Below are 27900 nucleotides of genomic sequence, written 5' to 3' on the forward strand. Positions count from 1 at the left end.
AAACCAGTAATCAGATTAAAATTACTCATCAAAGTCACTGTGCGTTACTTTTTCTGTAATTTTCCTTAGTGAAACATTTTACATAACTGCACAAATGACTGCGATTGCGATTTTATGTAAATAAATGTGCACGCATGTGTCTCTAAACGCTCCAACTGCTCCAACCGCTCCTCTCGTCTTTTTGGTAGCGCCCCTCGTCTCTGTCATGCAGCGTGTGTGTGTGCGCCTGTGTCTGTGTGTGTGTGTGTGTGTATGTGTGCAGCAGCATTACGGCCGAACTGTGGCGCAAAACAAAGTTTCCCCCCCGATGAAATATAGCGTCTGCTATGGGGATATTTAGGATTCGGGTACGGTGACGTTGACGTTGAAGAGATAGAAGTGTTTAAAACTTGGAAACTTATAGTCACGTGGCGACCGGTGGCCACACACACCCACCCTGCGTTCCAATACCCGATTGTGTCGTGGGCAAGTGATGGAGAGAGAGAGCGGCGGGTGTGTGAGAGAATAAAGGCTCCTCAAGTGTCAACAACGGCCCCCGGCTATTATTATCTCCCCTGAGCCGAACAGGAGGTGGAATAAGAGATTAACGGCGATATTTTTTTTATCGCCGATAAGAGTCTAGCGTTAACGCAGCACGTTAACGCCGATAACGTTCCACCACTAATATATATATATATATTTTTACTTATTGTGCGATATGAATTAAGTTTTGAAAAGGTATTATTCCTAGCTTAAGATGTTGGACTGATACAATACCTTCAAAGAATCGGTCACATTTCCATTTTCCACTTTCCCATTTATTTTTTACTTACATTGGATAGACAATTACCCAGGGGGCAAAGGGATTTTATGGACATGGAGCGTTGTTCACCAAAAATGACATCTAGGACCTTCCACGATCACAACCTGGGTGGACAACCTTGTCAACAAGCTGCTGGAAAGCTACAGCAGGCCGACATAGCAAATCAGAACCACTGTTGGAGTGAATGGGGGTGAATGGGGATGGGCTAATGGGGAATTTTTTGAACTTATAGATATCATTATGAAACGTTGCCAGTTGATTATTGACATTAAAACAAAAACTTTTTGTATTACAGTATTTTCCAAAATGTTTAAATAAATATGAAAAATCATCAATATCTTACTAATGATGTGTAAATTTGCATATCTGCAAAGCCCCAAAATCTAGATTTTGGAAGAAAACAAAGTCAATTTGTTTTTAAATTTTGAAAACAATACGAGTGTCCAACTGCCTGAAGCTTTTCCTAATCACAGTTCAAATTTGATCAATAACCCATAGAAAATGAATTTTGTATGGGTTATCTGCTTTTGTCCAACATCTACATTTTGGGGCTTTGCAGATATGCAAATGTACGCATCATTAGTAAGTTATTGATGATTTTTCATATTTATTCAAACTTTTTGGAAATTACTGTAATACAAAAAGTTGTTGTTTTAATGTCAGTAATCAAATTGCAAAGTTTCATAATGATATCTATAAGTTTAAAAAATTCCCTATTAGCCCACCCCCATTCGCTTAAACAGTGGTTCTGATTTGCTCTATGTCGGCCCCCTGTAGCTTTCCAGCAGCTTGTTGACCAGGTTGTCCACCCAGGTTGGGATCCTGGAAGGTCCTGGATATCATTTCTGGTGAACAACCTGTAATGGGAAAATTAAGCAACAGTGATACGCTAATAGTAGCAATAGGTTTTATTCAATCATACAGCAAGGATCTCCGCGGAGAGGTCACAAATACAGACACAGGTTAGTATGCTTGTAGGAGTGACAAATTCTTCCTTAAAACGTCATGTATTTAAGGAAACTCTGCCCCCCAGGGGGGGAGGCGTCCAACAATGGTTCGAAGGGGAGACAGGTAGAGAGGCAGACAGTTCTAATGTACCTACTTAACCATGGGAGGAGTTTGAACATAGGACAATAGGAGTAATTGTGAATAAGTTAAACATAGGCGTGGCTGTCCGAGTGGTCTTTGGGCAATCTACATCTCAGTTTCAGTCACAAACAAACATGCAGTATATCCAATTACACTTATAAGTCTATATAAAACAATGGTTAAGTAAGCATTTCAATATATGAGTTCAGAGATATGTCATATGCAATATTTCCCACAACAAACCTTTTACAACGCTCCATGTCTGTTTTTTTTTTAAAAAAAGGGGTTTTGCCCCCGAAGGTAAATTGTTCTGCCTTAAATACTTCTATTATTGACATTTTCAAGGTTTAATATTTTTCTTAGACTTACTGTATGGATTAAACTAAAGTAGTAAATTACAGGTTTTTACTGTCATTTGTGGTGCTCTACAATCGGATTGCATAGTTTCCCTCATATTGTATAGTTCAACTGATGTTCTAGGTAGTGTTCAGTTTTAATGTAAAACAAACGGACACAGTTTTAAGCTTTAGTCCACGAAACACTGCTACATGAGTCATGTGGAAGGTTTTAACCAGACTAGTTTACACAAGTCATCAATTTCAAATATTTAAATGTAAAGGGTGAATGTATAGATCAATACATTTTCTGGACTTCTTAGAGATCCTGGCATCTGTCAGAACCATACTTGGTTTATTATTGTATTTTGCCAATTGTAAAGTTAAGAAGAGCAATAACTGAACCTCTAAGCCCTCCCTGACTGCATACTTAATCCTTATGTTTTATTTATATGTGACTTACTGTCTGAAGGAGTGGACTGTCTGCATAGTGGGTTGTATCTAATAAAGAAGATATTAAATGTATTTCAGTGGGAGAGCAGTTTGATAAGTATGCAGGGCAAACTGCCATGATGCCCAGTTAAGGAAGCTGTTACTATCTTGTTCTAGTATCATTGTTTTTGATATTAGAGAAGGTTAACTTACTTTAAATTAGTGCCCTGCCACATTCCATTACTTTTAGTGCAGTACTTTTATGCAGTCCCATGAAGCGCTCCAAAGTGGCCCGTGTGCGCACTATTGAATCAGCGCTCAGTTGCACACCATGCTTCATATTTTTAAGTGATTAATATGTTTATCTCGGTCTGAGCAAACACTGCATACGTATTATCTACTAACAATTGTCCAACAAAGTCATCGGCTATCCGGCACAGCCTGCACTGCAAGTCCATGCTGTTTTCAAACTTGCGTACACGATGTGAGAGCTGGCGTGGGATTTGAGCGTACCCTACGCTCACGTCCAAATTGATAAATGCCAAGGTTTACGTGGAAATGTGCTTACACCCACTTTTCTGGTCTACGCACGGTTCATAAATGAGGCCCATTAAGATGTTAAGCCATCGAAGACTAAAGATGAGATCTTTGTTTTGTTATTTCGGTGTGGAGAGCAATTATTTAAAAACTCACCTTCTAAAAATGTTTGTGGCTGGAAGGAACCTCATTTGACACATAAACAGATTTTCCAAATCTATTCGCATTGGTGTGAATATGTCCTTAATTGCTGGCATTCAACTCTCACTCAATTGCTCACACCCTGTATCTCTGTTTTCTCATTCTCTCTTCTACTTCATTCTCTTTTTGAAGCGCGGAGGTTGCATGCTAACAAAGGGCGTTGTGTTTGCATGGTGAGGCCCCTGATTGGGCAATCTTGACTAAGCTGTCTGAATAGAGGGTCAGTGGGAGACGAAGTACTCCCTTGAAGTCCAAACATCTCTATCTCTGCATGTACGCTCAAAGCCCTGGTGCAGTTCCAGCAGTCTGTGTTTGTAATGGCAGGTCTGTGCGACACCTGTTTATTAAACAAGTCCTGCTACTGGTATGCTTCATCTTATCTAGAATCTTCCTGTAGAAATATGTAGGAAATTTGTGTGAAAGTAAATTTAGTCTGGGATGTGTGATAGACGATTAAATCCCCCTGCAGGTTCAAGTGTTGAGCTGTGGAGAAGTGGTGGTATAAGTGGAACTGTGAGTGCTTTCATTGGGTTTGCTCATTGCCTCATTTCTCTACTACTTCTCCTAATCTTTCTGCTACATCTTTTCTTCGCCTCTCGTCTCTTTCTTTATCCTCCATCTTTCTATATTTCCCTCCTCTTTGCCCTACTACCCCAACCCTCTCCCTCTCCCTCTCCCTCTCCCTCTCCCTCTCCCCAGAAGCTCCGGAGTTAAGCCTGCCCTCTGGTAGCAGCCATTTAAGAAAGACTCGCACCCTGACCTCAACCCTCCATTATTTCTTTTAAAGAAATTCCCTCCTTCCTTCATTCCACTCTCCTTTCTCTCTCATTGGCCTCCTTTGCTTTTTCCCCCAGCTGAGCCTTTTTATTGCACATTAAAAGGCAGGCAACATCTGGAGCTTTTCATCACTCACAGCTAGTCACAGCTTTGCTGCTAACGCATGCATGCACATGTGCACACTCACTCACTCACACATACACCACTTCCCTGCATTCTCACGCTCTCTGGTTGATCCAAAGTGACTGGTGATTGGCATCAATCACACAGGCTGTTAGAAAGGTATCCTGATTTTGTGTGTTTGTGTGCTTGATGAACCTGCTGATATTGGAATGTGCCTGTTGCTGAGCTCTGTATTCTCCCAGGCCTCCCAATTAAATGATTAATTATGCATAAATTACGCTGATTGGATGCCAGTGTAATTGTCACCCATGGGAAATGAATCTGATATATTGTACAGGCGATGTGCTGCCGTTGCACATGGCAAATATTGAAACTAACAGTGGATAAACACACTGAAGGTAGATCTTTTGATCAGTGTTTGTGCCATGCTTCCTCAAAACGATTACACATCTTATTCAATGCTAAAATGTCGGTACAAGCCCTTCTGAGAAGTAAACTTAAGTGGCAATAAGGTTGTTGAAAGATGTTGTTAAAGATCCTTTAATTGTAAGTTTGTGTCTTAACCAGCAGGGACAAACTGATGTGCAGGCCTGTTCCATACACTTGACTTCTCCTGACATCCCCATATGTGAAAACATAACTGGTCGAGAGGGGAAAACAAAATGTAATTTTCAAATCAAAACATGTCCATGTTTGCTCTGAAACAAAGAGTGTGTGACACAGTGAGCTATCGGAGCATCCGGTTCCCATACAGCCTCCCATACAGGTGGCTGGCAAAAACATTCCCTGCAGTGCTACTGTACTCATCAGCTGCTCAGTGGAGCAAATGTCAGGTCCAACCAGTCTACTCGCATCTTCATGCAGCACTTTGACGTGAAGAAATGTGACGTGACAGTCCGGGGAAACATTAACTATTTTAGATGTCTGGATGTGCAGTGAGAGATGGAGATTGGGATGGGTGACAAATTAGAACCTGTCAATCACATTAAGCCATTGTAGCGGAGCCTAAACTCACTCTGTTGGCTGCGAGTTCCACGCAGGTGTTTCCTCTAAATTTAGTTTCCCCTGAAGGATTTTCAAAGGCCACAGTAGGTCTGGTACGTACTAGACTACATTCTTTACCATGTTATGTTATGGCTGGATGAGACTGTGCTGAACTGTTCACCTCAGTTTTATGCAGTAGCTTGACTTCCTCGTGCCCTCAGTGTTGTGTCCATACTTGTTCTATAGGTGGATTCATTAATGCTTAATGAACTGGTTACATGCATTTCTGTCATTCTTAGATACAGTGGATAGGATTCATAGAATGTTTAGGTTCTGTTTCCAGATTTTTCTGGACTAACTCGCTTAGTTTTGAGAGGGGAGACCAAAGCAGGTTTGCTTGTGTTTGATGGGAGATTTAAGATTGGGTTTCCCCTTCAAGTTAGTGACCATTGTTCCCTGGTCTTTCATTACAGGTTAGAGTTTCCTTGTGGGCTTTTGTTGTGGTCTTCCTGGGTCGAGGTCTGAACATGGACAAATGTCAGGACAAAATAATCAGTAGGATTGAGGGTACCCACCGTCTTCATTGCGGGGTGTGGGTCACTCAAAGTTCAACATTTAGAAATATTTTTTTTAAATTCAAATGATATTCCTCAAATTCAGCTCTTCTTTGAGCTCAGTTGCTGTAGCTTTTTTCAAATTTTTTTAACTGAATTTTCAGTCCGTCGTCCATATTTTCACATGTATTGGTACGATTATTACTTAAAAAAATTCCACAATGAGCTCAAGTACTATATTTCACAGTTTGAAAACTTTGCAAGTAGTTCCCTCAGCTTTGCCTTCATGTTTTAATGAGCTACACACCCCCTCTCAGACGGCGTGCCTTCCATCTATCCTACTCCTCTGACCCACTGTCCCTCCATCCATTCCATTACTTCTCTAATTTACCAGCCAGTTATTAAAGTAGATCTTATTAAAAGGCGGGAGAAAAAAGCTAATCTATATTTGCATTCAGTCTATAGCAATTCATTAATATTATGACATTTACAGGGAGCTTTGCGGGGCCCCGGGTGCCTGCTACCCTTTTCCCTCTCTGAAATGTTAATTTAAAAAGTTCTGTCTTTGTAATGGAATAAGAAATCCTCTCTTGCTCTATCAATTCTGGGTGTCTGGCGAGGAATACTAATTTACATACGGTTCCAATTGAGTTAGCATGTCACTCTGATGGAATACGAAAAAGCAGAATTGGATTTAAAGTCCTTAATGCCACGAGTTGTGTATATTTCTCATTTCTGCTGCAGTTGGAAAAGCTGGAGTATACGCTTCCTTTTCCATATCTTACAAAATGTTTGTGTGGGTACTTGTGTTTAATACATGCATGTGTTTGGTGTTTAAGTCATTGTTCTTTAATTACAGGTTCTGAAATATGTGATCAGTTCCCAAAAAATGAACAAGTGAGTTTAATATTACATGTATACAACAATATTCATAAATGTGGTTATTTCTTTGTCTTCCAGACTACTAACTATGTGTACGAGGCACTTTGGCAGTGTGGTGACACAGACTATACGGACATACAAGACAGACCAGTTCCCCCTGCTCCTTATAGTCATGGGAAAACGCACATCCAATGAAGTTCTTAATGTTATTCAAGGTAATTCAATCTTTAAAAAAAATTAAACTTTATATTAATGGTACATGAATCATCATGATATGAAAATGCATGAATTTATCCATATAGTACCTTATGAACTATCGGTTATTCACTAGGATTAATGCTATCTCATGCATGATATAGCACAGGAACAATACATTAATTAATGCAGCTAAGGTATGTCAATCATCATGATCTTTGAGTTATTACTGATGACCATGTCAATTCAGGCATGAATTCATGATGATTCATGTACCATTAATATAAAGTGTTAGCAACAATAGCATGATTAACCATAGAATATAAAGATACATTTCTTTGTAAGAATGTAATTACACAATGTAGATTGTGTTTGTTTGATTTTTTTATTATAATTTTTTTTACTCCAGGCAATACAACAGTGGACGAGCTCATGATGAGGTTAATGGGAGCAATGGAGATCTTCACAGCACAACAACAGGAGGACATCAAAGATGAGGTAACGTTTGAGTAGAATCTGTATGCCTGCGACTGCAGCCAAAACACAAATGTAGAAGATACTTCCTATGATTGACTGATGGAACTTCTTTCCCTTCAAATGAAATGAAAGCCTCTCATCTACACATTGGTGACTTCAATAGCAGGGAGTCGTAACATTGTCACAATCCCATGTAATACAGTATGACAGCAGCACAAGAGGCAGAACACAGAGTGCTCTCGTTGACGTCTGTTCCTGGCCTGGACAGGAATAAACTCATCCCTAAGTCTATAAAGTATGCATTATTTGAGAAGGTCAGACCTCAGATATGTAGTGGATTTATGACTTTTCTGAATTAATGCTGAATCTTAAATTCCATTTTCTATCCTGTTGTCAGTTTGGATATCCTTTGAAATGGTTACAGTTGAAGCTTTCATAATGATTTAAGTTAATTAATTGTGCAGGGAGAAAAGAATGGTACTGCTCCTTTTTTCAACCAAGGTTGCTTGTTGGGGTTAACCTCACTTAATATTGTGTCTTTATCCTTTCCTTAGGTCGCAGTGGGTTCAGTTCTCTCTCAAAAACATAAAAATAAATGCACAATGGGTTGGAATAGGTTTTAGTTTTAAGCACATGCTGTTTATTCTAGTACCAATTCAAACCATCCTTACCCTAATTATCTTGATTTAGCCTAATCACAATAGCCACATTCAACAGTTGAGCTGGTCTTTTACGTCCTGCTTAAGAGCTAAATGGAATCATGCTGGGACGGACCAGACAGCATTGTTACACTGTGGCATTCTTGTAAGGACAAGCAGAAAAATACTTAACCATTTCACCTCACTCCCCTTAAGTGCTAGTTTAATGTACCAGTTTGAGGTTTTCAATGGGTACAGGACTCGTGACTCGTCTCCCATTCACTCCAGTGTGTGGGTAACACTGCGCTGCTCTGTGTCTGTCGACTACCTCTTTTACTCCAACAGAAAGTGGACAAACACCATTGAGGGAGATAAAATCCATAGAAGAGAGGGAGTAGTGGTGGAAGTCTTTCATGTCATGGACAGGAATCCTGGACACTATGGATGAGAGAAGACTTCCACCTGACCCTCTCAACCACTCACTGATAAGTTTACTCAGTGAAATCAAAAAGGAGAATGAACAGTATTATTGTAATCTTTATACGTTTTTTTACCATTCATTTTAATAATCTATGTTCAAAGGTTGAGCAATTAGTAACAATATAGAACACACAGTATCTTTGTAGACTGACATTTTTTAAATGTTACCTAATAAATAATACAAGATTCATGTTAAGCAATATTGCAAACAAACAGATGCTTTTTTTGTGTCATCTATGAAAAGCTTTCGTCGTAGCCAGCTGTTGTTCCCACACTTTTCTCACTAACACTGTTGTGCCTCTTTTTTGACTACTGTATCTATAGCTGACAGATGTCACACCTTGTTGGAATCAGGTTTAACAGTTAAACAGTCAGTCAACCGAACGGCCTCTCTAGCAATATTAATGTGAACAGTCATAGAATTTCTAGTGATGGGAACCTTTGTAAGGAATTATGCTTTTCACACGCACACACCCTGAGGGTTAGACAACCTTAGTTGGGTCACTGAGTTATGACAGCTTTTCCCTTTCGTGTTATTATTATTGCTACAGTGCTCTGGATTCATTTTGGATTAGTCACTATTGTCACAGTTGAAATAATCGTTAATGACAAGAAGCTGCCAGAGGTATTCAGAATATGTGTCAGATTGGACTGTGAATTATTTGGTATTCTGTACATTCACATGGGTATGAATTGCCAATGCAATACCTGATTATAGATCCCAAAATTATATTTTTCTCAGTGCTTTGTTTTGATAAATATACTGTATGTCTTTCTACAAATCTTTCTACAGACTTTCCGATACAGGTTTTCACTATTTGACAGTTTCAGATACTCAGTGCTATGAACACATTTTGCTTGACATTCAGAAAGCTTTATACAAAGCATTGAAATAGAAAATCACTGTGCATAATCTTTTTTTTTTTGCCGCTAACTTTGCTTGTGCTTGAAAAGCACCAGTAATATTTTTTTTTCATTGCCTATCTTGCTTTCTAAATAATTGCTGCGTCATAAGCCATTCTGTAATAACCGTTTTAACAACTGGCCACGGATCAAAAGGAGAAATATCAAATCAGACTTGACAGCGTAATAGATTATAAGTGATAATGAAAGCATAATGTTCCAGTGTGGTTATTCATGATAAGTACCGATAACCACAGGATTTTAGTATATCCTGTATCTGACGGGACCTATCCATCTCCGAGGTGAAGTCAACCGTGACAGTGGACTAATCCCATCTTCACTGTTGCAGCTCTCGTGGGTCTCTTCCTAGCTTACTTTCTCTCTTTCTTCTTCCTCCCTTTTCGAACTCTTCTTTCCAAAGACAAACTCAGACACGAACACAGACATCCAGCCAACCCAGACATTCCTCTCTGACAGTGACTTTTGTGTCTGTCTGGAAATGGAGCAGCTGGACAGCCACGTTGTGCCTTCAACTAAACGTACCAGCCCGCCACTCATTCCTACGGTTGTCTGTGTTTTAGCTTGGTAGTTAGTAACCGGCTGACTACTCACTGCAGGGTTTCGTGATCTGTATCTGTCAGCATTATGGAACATTTTCGGGCCAGGTCATTTCACATGCGTTTGAAACTAAGCAATGTGTACATAATATTCCCCATAGCCACTTTATACCAAAATGAAGCAGTTAGTAAAGTACTTTACACTTATTTCTTATGTGAACAAACATTTACTGTCTGGCAGCTTTCATTTCTAACTTCTGACTACTACAATCGGAGTTTATTTGCACCACTATAAGACAGCAGATTTAGCTAACTTGATGGGTAGCCAAGAGATATAGATGTCTGAATCCGTTCCTTTTATCTCCAAAGAAAAGGTCTTTAAAATCACGTTGAGTTTGTTAAAATACATTGGTAATTTAACATGAGTCATGTCATGTTTCTCATGCACTTTAGGTCATTTACAAATGCAGATGATGCATTTGTAAACATATTACAACATTACAAAATTAGTATCAAAACATGAATTACTGTGCAACTTGTTTGCGTGACTCAGGGCCAGTCTATTCTATTGAGGGTAGCCACTTTTGATGCTTTTGTCTGTCTCCTCCATTCTTTTACAGTTTCCTTTCAATGTCCATCTATTATGCGGCCAAAAGCACAAATGTATCCTTTGCATTTTCCGATTGAATATAACAATACACATGGCTTTTGCTTGGCCACTGCCTAGTTGCACAGTAGCCCTCTGATCGTCACAATAAGCTTACTTTGCCACATCCGGGCTGGCACACAGCATGGGCCTTCAGAAAATACAAAACTAATGGCTGTGCACTGTTAGCACAATGGACACTCGCATTTAGTCCCAGTCTTTATGAAACACTTTGTAGCCACAGCAGGTAGAAAGAGAAGGGCCGCCTGTCCCCTTCCCTCTGTACAAACAGGAAGAGAGAGGCAGAGTGAATGAAAGAGAAAAGGATGGTGAAACTGAGATGAGGAAACATAAAAGAGGCTCAGGGTCTGCAAAATGACAGGCTGGTCACAATACATTCCCCTCTGGTGCTACTCTTTCATACCTGGTGTTTGTACGTAACCACACTTGACATGCTGCATTTTCTTTTGCTTGGTTCTTTCCCGGCACCTCAGCTTAGATGTTTTGTCTTTGTGTGTCCTTTTATTGTGTTGTTAGTTAATGGGCCCCGCTCTCTCTCCCCCTCTCTTTCTTTACCCAGGACGAGCGCGAGGCAAGAGAGACGGTGAAGAGAGAACAGGACGAGGCCTACCGTGTGTCTTTAGAGGCTGACCGTAAAAAGGTACTTTCATTATAAAACTAATTGTGGACTGGATACAGTGCGCTCTGAGTAAGTTGTGGTATTCTGGACAGTACATCAAGCATTTTTCCACTTCACCAAAAGAGCATAAGCACCACTTCTCCACACTTACATTTTTTTTTGTAACAATAATTACAAGTTATTACTGCTGAAACAGATAGTTACAGTATAGTGTCCATTCTCTTTTCAGGATGTAATGCTACTTGGAACCAAAATCATATTAACAAAATATAATGACACTAGGGCCGAAAATAATTAATCAAATGTATTTGACTATCGACAGAAAATTAGTCAACATTTATCTTGATTATTTATCTGCGATTTTTGTATTTTTATCAATTAAAAAAAAATTACGTGTTCCATCTTTTCACTAGAGATGACTTGCTACTTTTCCTATATCTTGTGTCATTAGCTTGTATTATAATTTGATTCTTGAGTGTCTAGAAGTTGCAAATAAAATATCAATAATTATGATTCAAGGAAAACTTGATAACCTGTGGAAAACATATTAAACATCAGCCTTCCAATTCACTTCACTTTGATTTTGATACTTTTTTTTTCACCCAATCTAATCAAATGTATTTCTTTTACAGAGAGAAGCCCAAGAGAGAGAAGAGGCCGAGCAGGTTCGTCAGAAACAGATGAAAAAGGAGCAGGAGGACGAGAAGGAGGTGAGAAGAATGTGATACTCACATTATGCAAATGACTTAAATTAAGATTCCAATTTAATCAGTGTGAAGCTGAACAGTGATATGTTTTGCCAGCGCACATTTACTGTGCCATTGTGCTCTCGTTTTAATATGTCTTACTCTCACGCCCCAATAATGACGCCATTAGTTTGTGGTGTGGGTGAATCCTGCCAGTCAGTGAAGCGTAGGTAGTGTGGTAGAACAGGCGGGCAGCCATTTCAGAGTACAAAAAGAAATATCCTAATTACAGTGAAGCCAACCCTGGTAATGTCACCTTACACACTGCTTTACATTGGTAAAGCACACAGCCTCATATTGAAACCCATCTGAACAATACACTGAGGCAATTCATGTACACAGGCTTTTGCACAAACACAACACAACCTAAGCAAACACTCACATATTCACTTGAAAACAATTATTGTATGTGAAGAGGGGCCGCACGCGCGCACACACACACACACACACACACACACACACACACACACACACAGGCGGATACGGTCACGCATGCTGGAAAAACAATAATTGCCTGTGAGGATGGCACCAATGTTATAATACAGTCCATAGTAATACAGTGTATAGTCCTCACTGATTGTTGTTTGCTCAACAGCAGAGGGCCTGAAGGCACTGGGAGGTATTGGGTGAGCCGGCTCGCTCAGGTGATTTGTCACTTAAGTTAAACAGACAACAACAAAAGAGCCCCAGGCCGGGCCTTCTTAATTATATCACTGTAGTCCACTAACAAAGCTGTGTGCCCTCCCTTGTGTATTTTATACAACAATAGCCACCATGGCCTTGTGTTTCCTACTTATATAAATTTTCGCTGCTCAAGCTCAATGGTTTCCATGGTCACTCTTGTACTTACATACTAGTTTTGTGCTTATGCTACAGTCTAGATATTCATGAATATGAGAGCCCCCAACAGCTGCTGGACCCAGACAATGGCAACTTAAGTTCCTCAGGCTGTTAAGCAGGACCTGAAATGGACGTGAGAATTGGATGCTGTTTCGTATTGTCATGATGACAAGATACTGCATTTCGTTTATTAAAATTTGAGAATTTGCATTGAAGAATATTCAACATTTTGAATTCCAATCTTATGTTTTTCTACTTATTGATTTCTTTCTTGAGCGATTCTTTTATTGCTTCATTTTTGGAATCTTTTTGGATGGAAAAATAATACCTATATCCCAGCTTACATAGGAAATAACAAAGGTGCCATAACAGTAATATAAGAAGAAAATCTGAAAAAACAATCCATTATTTACTAGCTGCTGCTTGTAGCAACTTGATTGGTTTTATTGATTTGTTGTTTAACTACTACTGCATTAACACATACTTTCATTACCCTTAAACTCAAGATCATTGTTCTTTTTTTTAATATCTTTTAATGAGTTTTATAAACTAGTAACCAACCGCTGCGACAGAAACTGTAGACACAACACAAACATCAGGTGCCACCAGAGAGCGGACAATGCTAGAGGGAATGCTTTCTCTGAGATTTTGGGCCTTTGTGCAAAGCGGAGTGAGATGAAAGTAGGAGCAGGTGAATTGAGGGAGGGGTAGTTGCAGTGTGTACGTGTTTTCGTGTGTGCCTGTGTAGGTTTGAGATTACTATTTACCACCTTCAGGGGTCTTAGTATACCGGCGTTGTGTGGCTGTCAGGTGCAGCTCTTCCCCCACAGCCGTCATCTGTTTGCTTTCTGTGGTGAGCCGAGTGGAGCTGGAGAGGCAGATAAATGGACGGATGGAAATGGATGCTTCTGATTATTTGTGTTGAGCGGGCCAGGCGCGAGGCCTCCACCAGACGTGTGTCCTGTGGTTTCTTTGGGGACGCTACCTCTCACTTGTGTGGGTGTTTGTGCTTGTGTTTGGATTTGACTGTCCGCCACACTCAAACACACACACACACGCTACTTTTTCTTGTGTGTGTGTGTGTGTAACTTTGTCCCCGGGGGCCCCTTTAACTCAGTCAGCATCAGCTCTTATACCTGAGGGAGCTGATGGCAGAGCGGCACGCGCGCTACCCTGCCCACCCAACACTAGAAGCTGCTAATGAGCTACTGTTGTACACTCTTATGAAATATAATTGCATTATGGTGTGTAAATAAAGCCTGGGCGTGTTGTCACAGCATATGCTCCCCGGCTGGCCAAACAGGAACAACAAGCTGGGGGGAGGAGGTGAGGGGCACGAGCAGAAAGAGGAAGACTCCAGGGAGCGGTTAAAGCGTTTTTTTTTTTGGGAGCACAGTTAGCTCTGTGGAAGAAGACAGTCAACGGTTGTCTTTTTGCTAGATGAACCACTCTCACTCGGGTGAGAACAGTACTACCAAATTCATTTTCTGTAAATCATCTTATAAAAACAAGAATTTCAACTCTCTGTGGTAGGACACCGAGATATTCATAGGCACATTTCCCCTTAACAGACTGAGCAACAACAAGGTAGCATGAAGGGATGACATGGCTGTTTATAACTTACTTAAATGGTACTCGGCAGCTCTTCTGAGCTACACCGTGCTTTAGGGAGCAGGGTGAGACACAGGGCCACTAATTCAATAACATTCTCAGGACAAGGAGACCCCTTACGTAATGTTAGGCAACAGAGCTGCAATCTGACTCTGGGAGCAACTTCTTGGCTTGTTTAGCTAATCTGTCATCATCATCATATCTGCCAGTGTTACTGTTGAATCTCTGGTTTATTTATTATTATTAATAATTTGCTATGAACAGTGAGACAACTTTGTAAAAGCTACACCCCTCCATGGATTCACTTAGATTAATTATTGTGTCTTCTACCATGGCTTTCAATGTGCAAACAGATGACCAAGTTCAATTTGAAAATGTTTTAATCAGGGATGTGTTTATCATCCTTTATGAGAATCTACTTGCTACTATAATCTAAAAAGTACATTTTAATTTTAGACCATTGATTCATATTTTGTTACGGCTGCCTGTCACAATATTACTCGTGTTGTCGCTAACAAACATGGAGACACTTTGTAATGCTAATAAGCTTGAAAAAAAAAAGAAGGATTTCAGTCAACCAGTAATGGCAGCTGCATCTCGGCAGCACCTGTATGTAAACACCTCTGCCTTCAATCAACACTGTGAATCACTACTATATCTGCTGTACATTTGTTATCCTTGGTTGATTTTCTTTTAATAAAATGCACAGAATAGAGTTATGCTTCATCTTCTGAAGTTAGACCGGAGACCTCGGCTTGTATTTGCAACTTCCCTCTACAGTAGTCCAGTGCGATCTCAAGATTAATTCATTATCATTATGTTTTTCTCTGTCCTCTGTAGACAAGCAAATCTACCTTCAAACAGTAAAGCCGTTGTGGCATAATAGAAATCTGTCTCTAGTGACGATGCAATGTCTCCACATAATCTGCTGTACTGACCAAAACACTGGATTTTGTCCACCCCTTTACAGGCAATCCGCTTGTCATTGGAGCAGTCCCTACCGTCGGAGCCACGGGAGGATTCGGTCGAGCAAATCAGCAAACTGCGAGTCCGCACACCGAGTGGCCAGTTTCTGGAAAGGCGTTTCCTGGGCGGCTGTAAGCTCCAGGTCCTCTTCGACTTTGTGGCCTCCAAGGGATACCCCTTTGAAGAGTTCAAGCTCCTCACCACCTTCCCTCGTAGAAATGTGAGTGTTAGAGAAAACACACGTTTACAGAATAATGATTCTGCTTATATGTGACCGATGAAAGGGCTTTAGAAAAGCAACACAGTGTGAGGTGTGAAACACTCTTTTCTCTAAGATGTTAGTTGAATTGTCCCGTTGTCCGATCTCACCTTTTTCAACAGTTTTTTTTTGCCCATACGTAAAAGTACTAAATATGTCCTCGCCAAAGAAGAGTAGCAGCAGGTTATGAAGGTTTCTCGGGCCAGATCTCTGCTGGGGAGATCCACAGCTGTAATTGGCTTTTTTCTGTTAAAGCTCCGGGCTGAACCTCAAGTGATGGTTGTGAGCACAGAGCAGCGGGGACAATAGTTTATTTGATTCGGTTATTTCTTTCTTTCTTTTTTTTTTATTCACTTTTTTATCAGGGAGGTCATACATAGTTCAGGGTTCAAAGGACAAACACGTACATACAATTCTTCACATGTAAACACATAAGGAGGAGTACATAATGATACAAAGATAGCTTTGACAATTGCAACAAGCCATGACTCCAAAAAACGTTCCTTCTATCTATTGTCTATCTTCTATCCCTTCCATTTTAGTTCATTTATGCATGAAAATATCCTTAGTAGTTCAGTTAAAATGGCAATTTAGCAAGGTATAATTTATAAAGGAAGTCTGGTGTCTTTATTGCGTTTTATCCCTATTGTCTTCATTGTTTGTCTTTGTGATGGGGCCAAGTTAAGCCGAGTGTTTATCCATCCACCTGCACACGTGTGTTATTAAGTGAATATTAATTAGTATCAGTGCCTTGTGAATACAGTACACTATGACTGTGTTAGGATACAGTTGTCAGCACTCACAGTCATATTCTCTATGGCTCTTTTGCTGACGCCCCTGCCGTCAGCTGCAAGCAGTCATTTGAGGCTTGGGCGCCCTGCTCTGCGGTATTGAGCTAATGAGCACTGTTTTAACTACCGGTTTAATTAGCCCAATGCTGCTGGAAACAAAAATGGGATTTCCATTAATCAAGAGAGAGGAGTGCATGCGGAGGGGATAGTGGTGGTGGTGTGTGTGTGTGTGTGTGTGTGTGTGTGTGTGTGTGTGTGTGTGTGTGTGTGTAGGCTTGCCCAGGCAGTGTGCCATCGTAGTCTGCAGAGGCTGCCGGGGCACAAACACCTCAAGCTAACACACACATTAATGCGTATAGCTCACACATCTTCCCTTCTTCGTCACAATCACACGACCTCAACACATGCACAAATATTTTCAAGCAAACACATGCCCCGCTCACAACTTTGCCACTTAAAGGATTCACAGTTGTCTCTTTTTCTAATCAAGAGTAAACATGTGTTTGAGACAGAGATAAAGATGTGTCTGCAATTCCAGCAAAAAGCGGATGGCAGGATTAAAGGGCTAGAGAAGCTGGAGAGAGGGATGGTGACTACAGAATGGGTGGAAAAGAGGGAACAGAGAAGGAAAGAAAAGCTCAACAAAATTAAGAGAAACAGTCTGAAAAGGATGGAGACGACAAGTTGAGAAATTATGAAAAAATAAGAAAAGATGGTTGAGATAATTCCAGGAAAACAGCGAGGCGAGAGATTTGGGGAAAGAGAGAAAGTGAAACGGCTCAGCGGCAGTGCCAGTATGAGGCTGTGAACACAGGCCCCTGTCTAATCCCTGCAGCTCTGTGTTGTAATTAAATGAGAGGGAGCATAGAAAAGCCCCCATCCCGTCCAGACGCTCACACTGTTGCTCTGCCAGGCTCAGAGGATAGAGGATAGACCACTATTGCATTTGTAATACTGCACAACTGTTGAAACCTTCTTTCCCTTTTTGGAGTTTTCAGCAGCTTTGTGCAGTGTCACTCTTTCTTTTGCTATAGTCCCTCCTCGTCAGCCTGCTTCTTCATTTTTTATCGCCCACCATTCTCACTTTAACACAAATAAGCAAATCTACTCAATCCAAAATGTTTGGTGTAAAACCACAACATTACAGAGCAGTGGAAAGCTGCTATGTGCATCATTTAGTCTGGTCACAGAGTTTTTTTTTCTCCTATTTTTAAATCAATTTCTGATGGAAAGAAATGAATAATAATAGTGGGCCAGATCAGATGTATTTGATCCATGGCTTTTCCACTTTCCCGTATAGCTTTGCAGATAAGTGTCTATTAGTCTCAAATATTTGGACTAAATCTCGTCCTCAACATTTGGTATCAGTGGCTTATCTCTTCAGCACTACAGCAGGCCTTACACTGGCATCATTTGTACGAGGCTTAGCCGTGCTCAGAAAACTAACCCTTTTCTCCGTTTATATGACTGTCAGCGAGTTTGAGGAAGGACGGAAGGAAAAAAAATGGGGGGGCTTTTAGTGTTCCAGTTTTCAGCTTTTCATTCAAGAATTTCCTCCGTTTTCTTTGATATTGTTGAGTGCGTTGAACCACTGTTGAAAGGCCCGAGGTCTTCTTCCCCTCAGCTCGCGGTGAACATGTTTAGACTGCAAGTAATAATCGTCAGTCGGCTTTTTCCTGCCCGGCTGCACATAGACATCCAAGCACAGTGAAAGCAGCGTATTGCTTTTCCGCTGCACTGTGATACTGTACTCTCTTTCACCTTCTCCTAATCCTTCTTCCAGCTCTGTCGGTGAACTCACTCAAATAATTCTCAGACAAAACCTGAGCTTTGGGCATAATAAACAAACGGCACAGAAGAAGCCGTGCGTTGTGCTCAAATAGATTTGACATCTGTTATACCGGCGTGTTTTCTTTTTCTTGTCCTGCTATCTGAAATAAAACATTTTCAGAGGAAGAACCACTGGGGGGTTTATTTTAAAAGAAGTTTCACTCCAAGTTGCTTCCTCTGGTCTGTTCTTACAATCTCCAGATAATACAAACCCACAGCTTCATGGAGGTGAAATGTACCTCCATCTTTGGCTATGTACACAGGCCAGTGTCTCCCTGATCTCCCCTACACCAAAAAAAAGGGGGTTTTCTTTGTGTTTGTCTGCTTGGAATATTTTATCTTTTTTTTCACGTCTAACTGATAAGTAGAAACCTAGTAGGTAAATGAAAAATATTCGCATAATCATATGATCCCGGATTTTTTTCAAGCAGTAATTTGAACCTTTTTTTTGTATAAAATCAGATCTAAATATAAATGGTATAAAAAGAATATAAAATCAGTGTATTTTTTAGAGGGAATCCTAAGGGACTTAAGATTTCCCAGTCCCCTTCAGCCTATCTCCTTTTCCTCTTCCCTCCAGTTTTCCCTCCCTCCTTCCCCGTTTTCCCACCCTCTGCCCACGTCTCTTGCAATTATACTTTTGTTTTGCTCTCCAGCCTTTGTATCCTTCACCATGTCTCCCGCCCACCCATCCCTTTACTCTTTTACCCTTAAAAAAAAACTCTTTAAAATGTGTTTTTTAAGAATAATCTAGTCTTGTCTTTATTTTCTCTCACTTTGCTTGCTCTCTCCTTTTTTCTCATCTTCCCCACTCCGTTGTTTTTCTGTTTTCCCACTGGGCTATACCCCCCGTCCGGTCTGTGTGGTGCGTTTCTCCCTTTGAAGTGCCGTGTTCTGCTCTGTTCTTTTTTGTTCACGCCCCGAACGCTACGTGCTGTCAACGCTCCTGGCAGCAGATAATGATCTCCCACTGCTTTTGTAATTGGCCAAATAAACACTTGACAACACTAGTTTAAAACAGACAAGTTATTTGGTTTTAATTAACATAGTAGGGCCTGTAATGGCTTCATTAAAAATGCGTTATTTCAGCTGCACGTTTGATTATGTTGGAAGATGACATCTTGAGGGCCTGTGTTTATTTTGCCTTTTTCTTTTCTTTCACGGCTCAGCGTTGCTGAGTGTCGCCTGCTCTGTTATCAGTGTGTTTTATTCATTTGAATCGAGCGACCTACGATTGTGATATTTATTTTAAACTCCACTTTAAGTGCTAATTGTGTGGTTTCAACTGTTGAAATCTGATGTTTGATCATTCCAAAAATACATGTAGTTGATATTAGCTGATCATTTTATGTCGCACAATTTTTCATAGGGAAACAAAATACCATCTGCCTTTTTGTTTGGTTCCAGTTTTAAAATTAGGCGTTTTTTTTATGCTGGGCTCCCAGATAGTGTGTTATCTCTTAAGATTTAGCTTTTTAATTCTATTATTTTTTGTAAATTGACTCAATCACTGGAAAACCTGCTATTTAGTCCGATCAAAATCTTTTCAAATGAATTTCATCTTTTCAAATAGTCAGACAGTTTCCTAATTCTGCTGATTGATTTGATTTAAATTGGCTGATGGAAATTATTTTGACTCTAGGTTAAAAACAAATTGCAGAGCTGTCTGTCTTATGTATGTATTCATGTATGTATGCATGGCTGTGTAGGCACAGGAAGAGAAAATATGGCTTTGGCAGAGCAGAGGAAAAACAACAGCTTTGTTTGTTGACAGATGCCTCCATGCTTATGGTCTGTTAATTGGATAACAATGTAAACAATCACCGATGGCGTCCCGTCTCCTGTGTCAGTGTGGCATCTTGTTTCTCTACTTTCTCTTTCTGAGTCAGATGCTGCTCTTCCCCACGTCGTCTCTCCCTGGTGCACTACACGCACAAACTCTCATCCTGAATTCACAAACACCACACACGTCCACACACATGCTTATCTGTAATCCACACACACACACACACACACACACACACACACACACACACACACACACACATACACACCTACACCTGCTCCACCTCAAAGCCTCATTTGCTCCTACCTGATGCTGTGGTGTCATAACAGCCTGTCGAGTTCATTAGCATGGCAGCCATTTGCGACGCGCTGCTCCTGAGGTGGGAAAATGAACGCAGCAGCAGCTCTGTTGGTCGTTTTTCCTTAGCGTTTGGGGATGGGATATGTTGCAGCAAATGCACACATACACACATAAACACACACGACACATACACACCATTTTACTGCCCTACGTGGCAGCTCGCTCCCCGCTGTGCTATAAGGCAGCTGACTAGGTGCGGGGCATGTGGCAGCCCCTCCCTGCCCGCACCAGGCTCCCCGGGACCCCGCTGAAAAGTCAAGAGTCTAAATGACACGTTGAAATGAGGACAAGGAGATGAAAGACACGGAGTCAAAGACCGCCAACGTGCACATGGTGTGACATTTCCAAACACCCATGGGAGATGGATTGGTTGTCTGATGCTGATATGTCATCCTCACCTTCCCTTAATTTCTTTGCGATATATTTTTTTCCCTTTTTCTCTTCTCATGGCCCTTAAACACCTTCGAGTTTAACAGATTTTGTAGTTAACACAGATTCAAATGTGTAGATTGTTTTTAATTATTTTGGTGTTTACTCCTCTATTCTTTCAATCTCAAATAACAGTTTTCAGGCACTAACTCAGACTCTGTGCGCATTACAATGCATTTGGGAGATTGTTCAAAGTGAAGAAGATGGTAGGATAAAGGTTGATTCTGCGTTTCTTAGAAATGCTTATTGTCAAAATACCTTTTTGTCAAAATCAGTGAATATCTCACAATCCCCTGCCTGTATTTTGAGTGATTTTGACAACAAGCGTTATACAGAATTGATGACCAATGATAAACATCAAAAGTATCGGTTGACTTGTAAGTTTGTTTATTAAGATCTGTACATAGAGAGAGAACCATCTAAACATGAAATGCCTGATCTCATTGTTATGACACTAGTAAGGCGTATGGGGACACTCTGTGGTATATTCTGCAGAAGGTGAAGTCGCGGTTCAGTTCATGGTCAAGAGTTCACATTTCATTCTGGACAATAGTCGGTCTCAGAGCCATCACTTGGCTCGTTGTGAGGTCGACCTTTCATCAATGCTAGCTGGCCATCCGACCTTCTACAGCAGGTACAGGGAGCTGGTTAATTATCCCGCAGTGAGGTTAGAATAGGAGCCCTAATCAGAGGGGCTGACACAGCAGTCATCAGATAAGCCCCGGACACATCTCGGTGTCACACCACCTCGCCCATTCAGCCCAGGTGTTAGATTGGCCCGATGTAACACAACCCCTCCAGTGATTAGCTCACATAAGCTAAGAGACTCACAGCGGTGGTGGGTGTCAGAGAGAGTCAGCTTGTCCTGTTTAAAAAAAACAAAAACAAAAAAAAACAGGTCAGGGCCCCATCATGTCCGATAACTCGATCAGCTCCGTTGTGGGTGGTACTGTATTTTTTTCCCCCTACCTTTTTGACAATAGCTGTTGTGCAGAGTATTGAACACAGAGAAATGTCACAGCTGAAATTAGTCATTATTAGCCATCTAAAACAGACAAAGTTCTCCTGTCAATCCCTGCTTCTCTCTTTTTCTCTCGCTCTCTCTCTCTCTCTCTCTCACACACACACACACACACGCACACACACACACACACACCAAATACATTTAACACACACATACTTTCTTTCTCTCTATCCTGTAACGTTCTCGTTCAGTTAATTCTGGATTGGAGCCTTTTTAAGAAAACAAACCTGATGGTCCTCTTAGGGAAACAAAGCTTTGGCTGCTCAGATTACTGCCTCACCTTTTTTTTTTAAACATGATGTTAGAATAATACACACTCTCTCTCTCACACACACACACACACACACACACACACACACACACACACACACACACACACACACACGCACACACACGCACACACACAATGAACTCTGCAGTAAAGCTACACTTTTGCTCTAGACTCTATCGCAGAGCATATGTGGTGAGACAATCACCCAGTGATCACAGAATGACTTAGGCCTTGTTCACTCTAATATGAATACATTTACCATTTAAGAGGTGTTATGGTTACCGGTATATTTTATGGTTAAAGTGGAGATTTCACCGAATAATTTCCTGTGTGGCACTGCCCCTTTTAGACTGTCCTGTACATATGTCTAAAAGTTGCTATGACTGTTCTACCCACTTTACTGAGCACTTTGGTTGAGATCTCTTATGGTTTTTTAAAATTGCAGCCCAGTGCGGATGGGAGGCCAAAACAGGAGAATTTTAAAGGCATTAAGTGGGCCTAGTGCTGAAACAGTTCGTCAATTGACGGATTAGTACATTGGCAGAAAATTGTATGCAAACAAATATTTTTTTTTTAAGAATGCCAAACATTTGCTGGTTCCGTCTCCTCAAATGTGCGCTTTTCTGTTTGATTTCTATTATACCTTTTAATATCTTAAAGCTAGGGGCTGTCGGTTGAACTTAACAAGTCATTTGAATATTGAAATTGTGGGATCTGGGAAGTTGTGATGGGTATTTTTTTTACAATTCTTTTGACGTTTTTACTGACTGAATAATTGTTAGTTAGTTGATTTGATTGCAGATAATGTTATAGTAAAACATTCTCCCCACCCCTCCCCCATCATCTTATCTCTCCTCAGATCACCCAGTTGGATCCAGGGTCAACTCTGCTTGATGCCAAGTTGTTTCCTCAGGAGACGCTTTTCCTGGAGGCTAAAGAATAGGAAGTGGCCCTCTGATGGCTGAGAGGATCGACTGACAGACTGATGAACTGGCTGGAAACACACTAGTCGTCGAGCATGGGACCCACCAGTCTGGGCCTACAGTACACACACACACACACACACACACACACACACACACACACAAAACCATCCTCTCAGACATACATACAACACACTGGCATGCACATCCAGTGACACACAAGTGCAAGTAAGCTTCTCTGCCCTCGGCCTGGTCGTGGCACATGGATGCCTAGTGTACACGTGTTGCACAGAGGAGCAAAGGCAGTATCACAAGCACACAGCCAAACATTCACCTCCCCACAATCTCTCTCTCTCTCTCTCTCTCTCTCTCTTTCTCTCTTCCTCCTCCTCACATACACCAGACACATACACACACGAACACACACACCTCACAACTTCCCGTTCCCAACTGCTGTGTCATGGTCTTCTCTTGCAACACAAACACAGTACACAGTAAATATAATGCGAATAAACAGCATTAAAAGACTGAGTTAAGACAAATATTTGTCTTTAAAAAAAGAAAAAAAAAGAAAAAAAACATGGACTTGCTCCCCTTGTTTCCACATTCAACACACCAAGGCTGCTTTTTTAAAACATGGTTTTTGTGTTAGAAAGAAAAATAAATAAAAATTAAAAATATTGAAAAAAAAACAGCAAGAAGAGATGTTGCCCTGGCAGAATTTTGGGCTGTCTCATCTCCACCTGTATTATTAAACCCCCTTTTCCAAAACCCTACTTTCCTGCCCTCCCTTGCCCTATCTCCCACTCCTGTGTCCCTCCGTCCGCTGTCCGCTGCCGGGTCGAGACACGATGGGACACCTGCAGCATCTGCAGTGGCCCCCTCAGTCTGCTGCCCCTCCTGGTTTTAACATCCACTGCTCCACAAGCCAACGGATTGCTCAGTTTTCTTTTTTTCTCTCCTTTTTTTTCTTTTCTTCTTTTTTTTTCTTTATCCTTTTTAAGTTTGATGCTGTATTAGTTTTAGTTTGATATACATTATATAAAATATATGAATATGAACATCAATTTGTCTCGCCCGAAAAATTTGTTCAAACACTTGTTGACACACACACTCACAACATTTTTTAAAACCTGTCTAAACATGTTTTCGGTGTGATAAAATATTTTTTTTTTTAAACAAATTTTATTTAAAGAAAAAGAGTATTATAAAAGCAGAAGTTTTCTCATTTACCCATAATAAGATCTGTCTCTTTTTCAACTTTGAGAGTTGGTTGCTTTAAACTGGTGCAACACCATGAAACCAAGACAAAAGAGGCAAATCACAAATTAAAGGCAGTTCTGTTACACCGGCTGCAAGAGGTCATGAACAAGAGGTTCACACAACACAAATCTTGTAGTTGAATTAAAATCCCGATAATCTGAATATGGTACCAATCTTAACCGGGTCGTCCAGTTTAAGTTTTTACAGATAACAAAGTTTAGATGTGCAGCTCTGTTACCGCTGGCAGACCTTTTTGCCTATGTCTCTTAACAAATGTTTAAATATTCTCAGTCATACGCCACCTGTTAATATCAGCCACACGGCAGCTAATATCCTGCCTTCAGCTAGGAGAGATCACACAGGCTTAGCCCTCCATCTGTAGCGGGGCTCCTTTGTCAGATAAAGGCAAAGTTTGAGAACCCCCAGCAGAGCCAGCGTCTCAAACAAACTACTTCAGGAAATACGCTAATGAGGCGGGACAAGAATTTACTCTGACAGACATTCAGTGTGATAGATTTTATTTATGACATTATTTTATAGTTGACACTGATAAAAAATAGGGATATTATTTACACTTAAGCAGTTTGAAAATCCCTTCAGCTAGAGAAACGACAACATTTTACCGTACATGTGTGTTTGTATGCTCATTTAGAAAATAGGGCAGAATAGAATTCTAATGCAATACCAAAATGAAAATAATTCCATGGACTTTAAAACAAAATAAATGATTCATCAAGACAAGCTAGATACCGTTTTTGTCTTTTTAACAGATTAATGGAAGGCCTTTGATCTTTCCTCTTTTTCTATGACTTCTATCTCATTGGTGTGATCTTGGAAACTATAACATTCAGTAACAAGAAATTTAAAATGCTTTCCTTAGATTTATAGACTTTATTTCTTCCTCTGGGTGAATTACGAATATGCTGAATTATTACACACTTTTGTTGCCGTGAATCATGTTAGTTATGTTGACAAACTGATGAAGTTGACTTAGTTCTAAATAATAATAATAATAATACAGTTAAACTCGTACAAAGTCAGACTTGTGGATAATTATTTTACCTGACCACATACAACTTTTTTGTTGGAGGAAAATGTAAGACCTTTATTAGTCCCCTGGCACTTTAAATCTTATTAATGAACTGCTTTAGATTAAAGGAGTGGAGGAAACCAAGTCTGTTTCAGCTGTTTTGAGTGAGAATGGCTCCAAAAGGGAGTTCTGCAAACTAAACAACTAAATCCTTGAGAGTGACATAGACAATTAGCTCACAAATCTCTTGCCATGAAACCGTGTGGTTTATGTTTGGAAAATAGGATTTTTAAGATGTTTTAAAAGGTCATTCTTGAGCAGGTAGTTGTCTCTGGTAATTAAAGTTGTTCTTTGGACTATCATACCGACTAAGTGTGGAAGAAAACACTGCAGGACAATTCTTGTGAAATGTCTTTCTGCCTCTCATTCTCTGTTACTCCAAAAACATTTAGCAAGTCATGTTTTAAACACTTTTGTGAAACAAGGCATGACAACAATTTGTGACAAAAATAGCGGTAACACTTTTATAATACGGCTACATTAATTAACTGTTTGGTAGTTTTTAGTTGATGCTCAATAAACATAAGCTAAGCGTTAACTACCAATTAACAGCTTAATTAAAGCTTAATAAGCATTAACTAAGCATTATCTAACCGTCATGCTCAACTAAGCATTCTTTAACCAAGCACTAACTAACCGTTAATAACCAAGCATTAACAGTTAGATAATGCTTCATAAGCATTATCTATGCCCTAAATGACCATTAGCATTAAATAAGCATGAACTAACAGTTAATTATTATATCCTTATTGTAAAGTATTACCAAAATATCCTTATTCTTGACTGTTGATATTTCTTACCAGAGGAAATTCCACTTTTGTAGGAAAGATGGAGAAAAAACCTTAATTTATATAAACCTAAAATGTTGAGGTTTTATCGATTAAATAAAAGTTTTTCATGAATTAAAAAATAAAAAACACAAAAACTACTTGAAAACATAGCCTAATTCTTTTTGAAGACACTTCAATCAAGGAAGACGACACAAGTAAGCACAAGTTTTAATATTTACATAAAATTTAAGAGAACTTTGCAGTGACTGATGAGGCCAATGAAATCCATTTATAGTGGCAAGTTTGCAGCCCTTTTTCAGAGATCCCCCTGCGGAGCCATGCATGGACGTGGCCTGGGCTGTGCGGAATGATGAAGATGAAGTGATGTTCACTGGGATGGCAGCAAGGAGACATAACAGGTAACAAGGTTCACACAACCTCTAAACTTTGTCGAAAGCTTTACGCGCCCCACACACATCCTGCGTCTACCTCTGGAGCGCGTCGCGTTACCTTACTGCTGCCTCTCTCGGACTTTTCTCGGACACACATGCAACGTCTCAGCAGCTGCTGCTGCTTCTAAAAGCCCTATCTTTCTACATAGAGTTTTCATAGATAATTCCCATTAAAAATGAAGTTCTTTCATGTCATCTATGATGCATATGATTTATATTGAGTCTGGACAGTAATCCGTGCGCCCCATTGCCATTTTTTTTCTTTTTTTTTGCCATATTTTCGCTTGTTGGAAGTTTTATTTTGAAGGGGACACACCAGGAAATGGTGAAACTACAGCGAAAGATGCCAGTATGAAGTCAATGCGACTCTCAGCAGAGTATTTCAAAAATCACTTTACTGATTTATACGGGAGAGAGAGAGGGGGGTGTGGTCGGGGAAGAAGAAGGCCGTAGACACAGATAGAGCAACGGAAAACTGTTGCGCTCATCATGATCTTTTTTATTTCTTCACTATATTGGATCTCTATATGTGTCATTTATCCAAAAATGAAATGCCAGAACTAATTGAAAATTAGGTTTTAAATCCCTCGGATTTTGATTGCACAATTAAATCGTGAAATAAAGGGATTATTCGCGTATACGACTGAGGGATGTTTTATTTTGAAATAAACACACCGGGTAAACGTGTAACTAGAGTGAATGCTGCTGGTATGACTGTCAGCAGAGTATTTCTCTATCAGTTAAAGCACAGATAGGCCTTTCACACCAAAATGAACCAAGAGTCAGTTCCAGGCTGGTGTTGGGGTCAGTTCAAAACTGGTTACAGCCTTATCCCAGTTATGAACCGGTTGGTTTCACATCGACCGGAGACAGGCAAGAGAGCAACGTCATGACGTCACTGTAAACGTGTGTGTACGTCATCCGACGCCGCTGCTCTTGTGGCTAACGCTAAAGCTACCGCTAGCTTTAAGCACAACAACAGCGGCGAATACGTCTTATTTTTACACTTGTTGGCTCTCGCTTTGCTTTCTTAAGCAAACAGGACCCATACAGCGTATTCTCGCCGGTCAATTTGTTCGCTACGTTCGGTAATTATGTTATGTTTACGTCTCGTAGTAGCGGTGTTTTTAAATATGGCGGGCATGAGGTTTGAGTTGCTCTGGTTGGTCAGGATAATCCCTCCCCCAACCGTTCGCGCAAGCAGTTCTTATCAAACCCTGCTCAATCCTGGGGTATG

At 40.4% G+C, this 27900-nt stretch overlaps 1 protein-coding gene across 1 annotated transcript in view; it reads left to right on the top strand.

Annotated features, from left to right (window-relative positions):
• Nucleotides 1-24142, top strand: part of faf1 (Fas (TNFRSF6) associated factor 1) — a 69366-nt gene extending 45224 nt beyond the window's left edge. The window contains exons 14-19 of the mRNA XM_080032451.1: nucleotides 6795-6931; nucleotides 7321-7409; nucleotides 11193-11273; nucleotides 11885-11962; nucleotides 15420-15635; nucleotides 23025-24142. Coding sequence (XP_079888577.1) covers nucleotides 6795-6931; nucleotides 7321-7409; nucleotides 11193-11273; nucleotides 11885-11962; nucleotides 15420-15635; nucleotides 23025-23108 — 685 coding nt within the window. The 3' untranslated portion in view covers nucleotides 23109-24142. The remainder of the gene's footprint in view (nucleotides 1-6794; nucleotides 6932-7320; nucleotides 7410-11192; nucleotides 11274-11884; nucleotides 11963-15419; nucleotides 15636-23024) is intronic.
• Nucleotides 24143-27900: the final 3758 nt, after the last annotated feature.

This window comes from Ammodytes marinus (genome assembly GCF_949987685.1).
Source record: "Ammodytes marinus genome assembly, chromosome: 8".
NCBI classification, from domain to species: Eukaryota; Metazoa; Chordata; class Actinopteri; order Uranoscopiformes; family Ammodytidae; genus Ammodytes; species Ammodytes marinus.